The following is a 2,954-nucleotide window of genomic DNA, read 5'->3' on the forward strand; positions in this document are numbered from 1 at the left end:
ACTTAGCTCAGATCATTTCAAAGACAATCCACAACAAAATAATTTCAGTAATATATAAATATATACATCGGGAGCCATCATGCTTCCCATCTATCAAAATCAACCACGTTGTGGATTTCTTTCACACTCGAGTTCAAAATATCTCAAATATTCAACATCAACGTACTTATAACACACTTTCTCAAAAAAATACAATTTTCAATGGGGATTCATGACCCAAATATCAAAATCATGATAAATATTGTTCAAGATTCATGCTTTATATCTCCACACATATAAATTCATCTTTCAAAATCATAAACATCAAAATTTCATAATAATCATCATAAGATATGGGTTCATGCTTCGAATTCGTAAAAATCAAATAAAAATCATGCCTTTGTAAAGAAAATTACTTTTGGGCATAAGAACGAAAGAGAGTTCTTGTTGAAAAACCCCACATACCTTGAATGATGAACTTTAGATCGATACTCGTTTTTGAGATGTTAATCGTGCCTTTGAATGATGGTTCTTGGAGTTCTTGAACTAAGAACTTGGAATCTTGAATAAATTTACAGAATTAATGGTGAACTTTGGAGGTTCTTGAAGTTCTTGAACTAGGAACTTGGAATCTTGAATAAATTTGCAGAATTAATGATGAACTTTGGAGGTTCTTGAAGTTGGATGTAGGAGCTTAGGGTTTTCTTTTTGAGGGAATTTGATGAAATATAACATATAATGCTTTTAATAGGCTTTAATATAGGGTTTGGACTAATTTTGGGTGAGGGAGGATGATTGTGTACGAAGAGTTATGATCGTTTGAAGTTGACCCAAAAATTCGATTTTGATAGGCTGAAGTAGATCGACCATAACTTTTTGCTCCAATAGACAAATTGGATGAAACCAATTTCATTGGAAAGAGGACTCGCAGAGCTTTCCGTTGATATATAGTAGATCACCCAAATTATTATGTACAAGGAGTTATGATCGTTTAAAGTTGGAGAAAAAATACGCTAGGCCTCAGTACTTTTTCCTGCACGTTTTACTGTTCACTACTATTCACAGTTCGATCGGAATGTTCATAACTCGTCGCTCGGGTGTTCGTTTTGGATTATCCACATATCGTTGGAAATCTTATTAGATACTCTACGCAATGGTGGGTCATAATCTAAGACATTCCACATGAAAAATTTATAATTCATTCTAGAAGATAGAACCCAACACGTTTACGCACAAAATTTCAACAAAAAATTTCCCGGGGTATTACAAAAGTACTTTCTATTTTAGGTTTTCTTGAGAAGTTAGGATTCTATTTTGTGGGATTGTAAGAACATTTCTTATACAAACACAATGCTCGGGAGAAGATTTTTAGAAATATTGACTGATAATGAGGTTAAATTATTGTAGATGATGGTATGTATTAGAATAGTTGAACGTCCTTTATATTTGTTATTAAGTTGTATGTTTTTAACTGTATAAATTAATCATTTCTAACAGGTAAAGACAGTTGGTAGTTATTTGTACTGTGTGTATGAATCAGGAAGGAGGTACATTATTGATATTGATCATGTTACGTGTAACTGTTGTCGGTATCAAATTGATGAAATACCATGTGCACACACAATTGCCGTTTTGAAGAGTATAAATGTTGATGTAAAAGAGTATGAACGTTACTGCTCAGAATTGTACAGGCCAAACACCATTGTCAAGACGTATGAACTCCTCATAGTTCCTATGCCAGACATGAAAGATTGGATTATTCCAGAATCTGTTGATGCCGAAGAAGTTTTTCCATCCAAATACAAAAGACCTCCAGGGAGGTCAAAGAAAGGAAGACATTTGAAATCTAGTGAATCACTTACTGCAAGTTCAAATCATTGCGATAAATGCGGAGTGTAGGTCACAATCGTAGGACGTGCGGTTTCTTCTCAAAAGAAAGTTGAAGATGTTAGTTTGTTGTTCTAAATGCTTATTGTTAGTTTGGTTATAATTGAATAATCATTTTATTTTATTTTTTGTTGATTTGCTTGTTGAAGTTTATTTTATGTTTTTAATTGTTATGTAATGTTTACTTATTAATGAATGTTTGACATTTTCATAATCAATTAATACAGTTTTCAAATATCATATTTTGTTACTTTACTGATCATTATTATAACGTAGTAATATGAAGATATAGGTGATTATCTACTATGTATAATACAGTTAACAATAACCTGTCTTATATATATTATGTATGATATACTATTAATGTTAAAGTAAAAGCATTTAAAAAATATAAGAACTAGCAAATTTTAAAGTAAATTATTTTGTGTATGAGTATGGATTATACATTAAGATTATGTATCATATTACAAAATATTCTTTTTTTCTTATCAGTAGTACGTCTAATGGCTGATACATTAAGTACGTTTACAATTGACGATCTAGTATTATTCTTCTTAAATATTTTTAAATACTACAGTTGTTTTCAATTAATCAATGAAAGAGTGTCAACATGTATGATGTTATCTAATAAATTTATCAAAAATAATTTGACGCATACGCAATGTATAATTAACTGATAATACAATATTCATACTGAAAAAAACACAATGTTTTATATATATATAAATCATTATTATGTAATTCCTTGCTATACATTGTTAGTAATATTAGGTTAGGCAAAATGACTAATTAGCAAACAATATAGAATCAGCACAATATAGTGTATGTAAATGTAAAACAGTCTTCAAAGCATGAATATCTATTAGAACAAAAAATAGCATCCATATAATCTAAACTAAAAAACAATATTTAAAAAACATTTCTGTATATAACTGTTTACCAGCAACAACTTAAAAATGAATTAGAATGTTTTAAGAAGATGCTACTCTAAAGTAACAATTGCACTTTCATCAGGTGGTTGGAGAAAAGTATTCCTTGAGCGAGGAGCATCGTCATTATCACTCGTATAACTTTTCTTTGTCTTTGTC

The 2,954-nt window shown here is 30.1% G+C and overlaps 1 protein-coding gene across 1 annotated transcript; it reads left to right on the plus strand.

The window, feature by feature from the left end:
• Nucleotides 1-1,476: 1,476 nt before the first annotated feature.
• LOC124893430 lies at nucleotides 1,477-1,878 on the plus strand (the record flags this gene model as incomplete). Its single annotated transcript, XM_047404435.1, has 1 exon — nucleotides 1,477-1,878. A coding segment is annotated over one exon (402 nt), but the record flags the coding sequence as incomplete, so codon positions are not given.
• Between the last annotated feature and the right edge of the window lie 1,076 nt (nucleotides 1,879-2,954).

This window comes from Capsicum annuum, unplaced genomic scaffold, assembly GCF_002878395.1.
Source record: "Capsicum annuum cultivar UCD-10X-F1 unplaced genomic scaffold, UCD10Xv1.1 ctg59489, whole genome shotgun sequence".
Classification (NCBI taxonomy): Eukaryota; Viridiplantae; Streptophyta; class Magnoliopsida; order Solanales; family Solanaceae; genus Capsicum; species Capsicum annuum.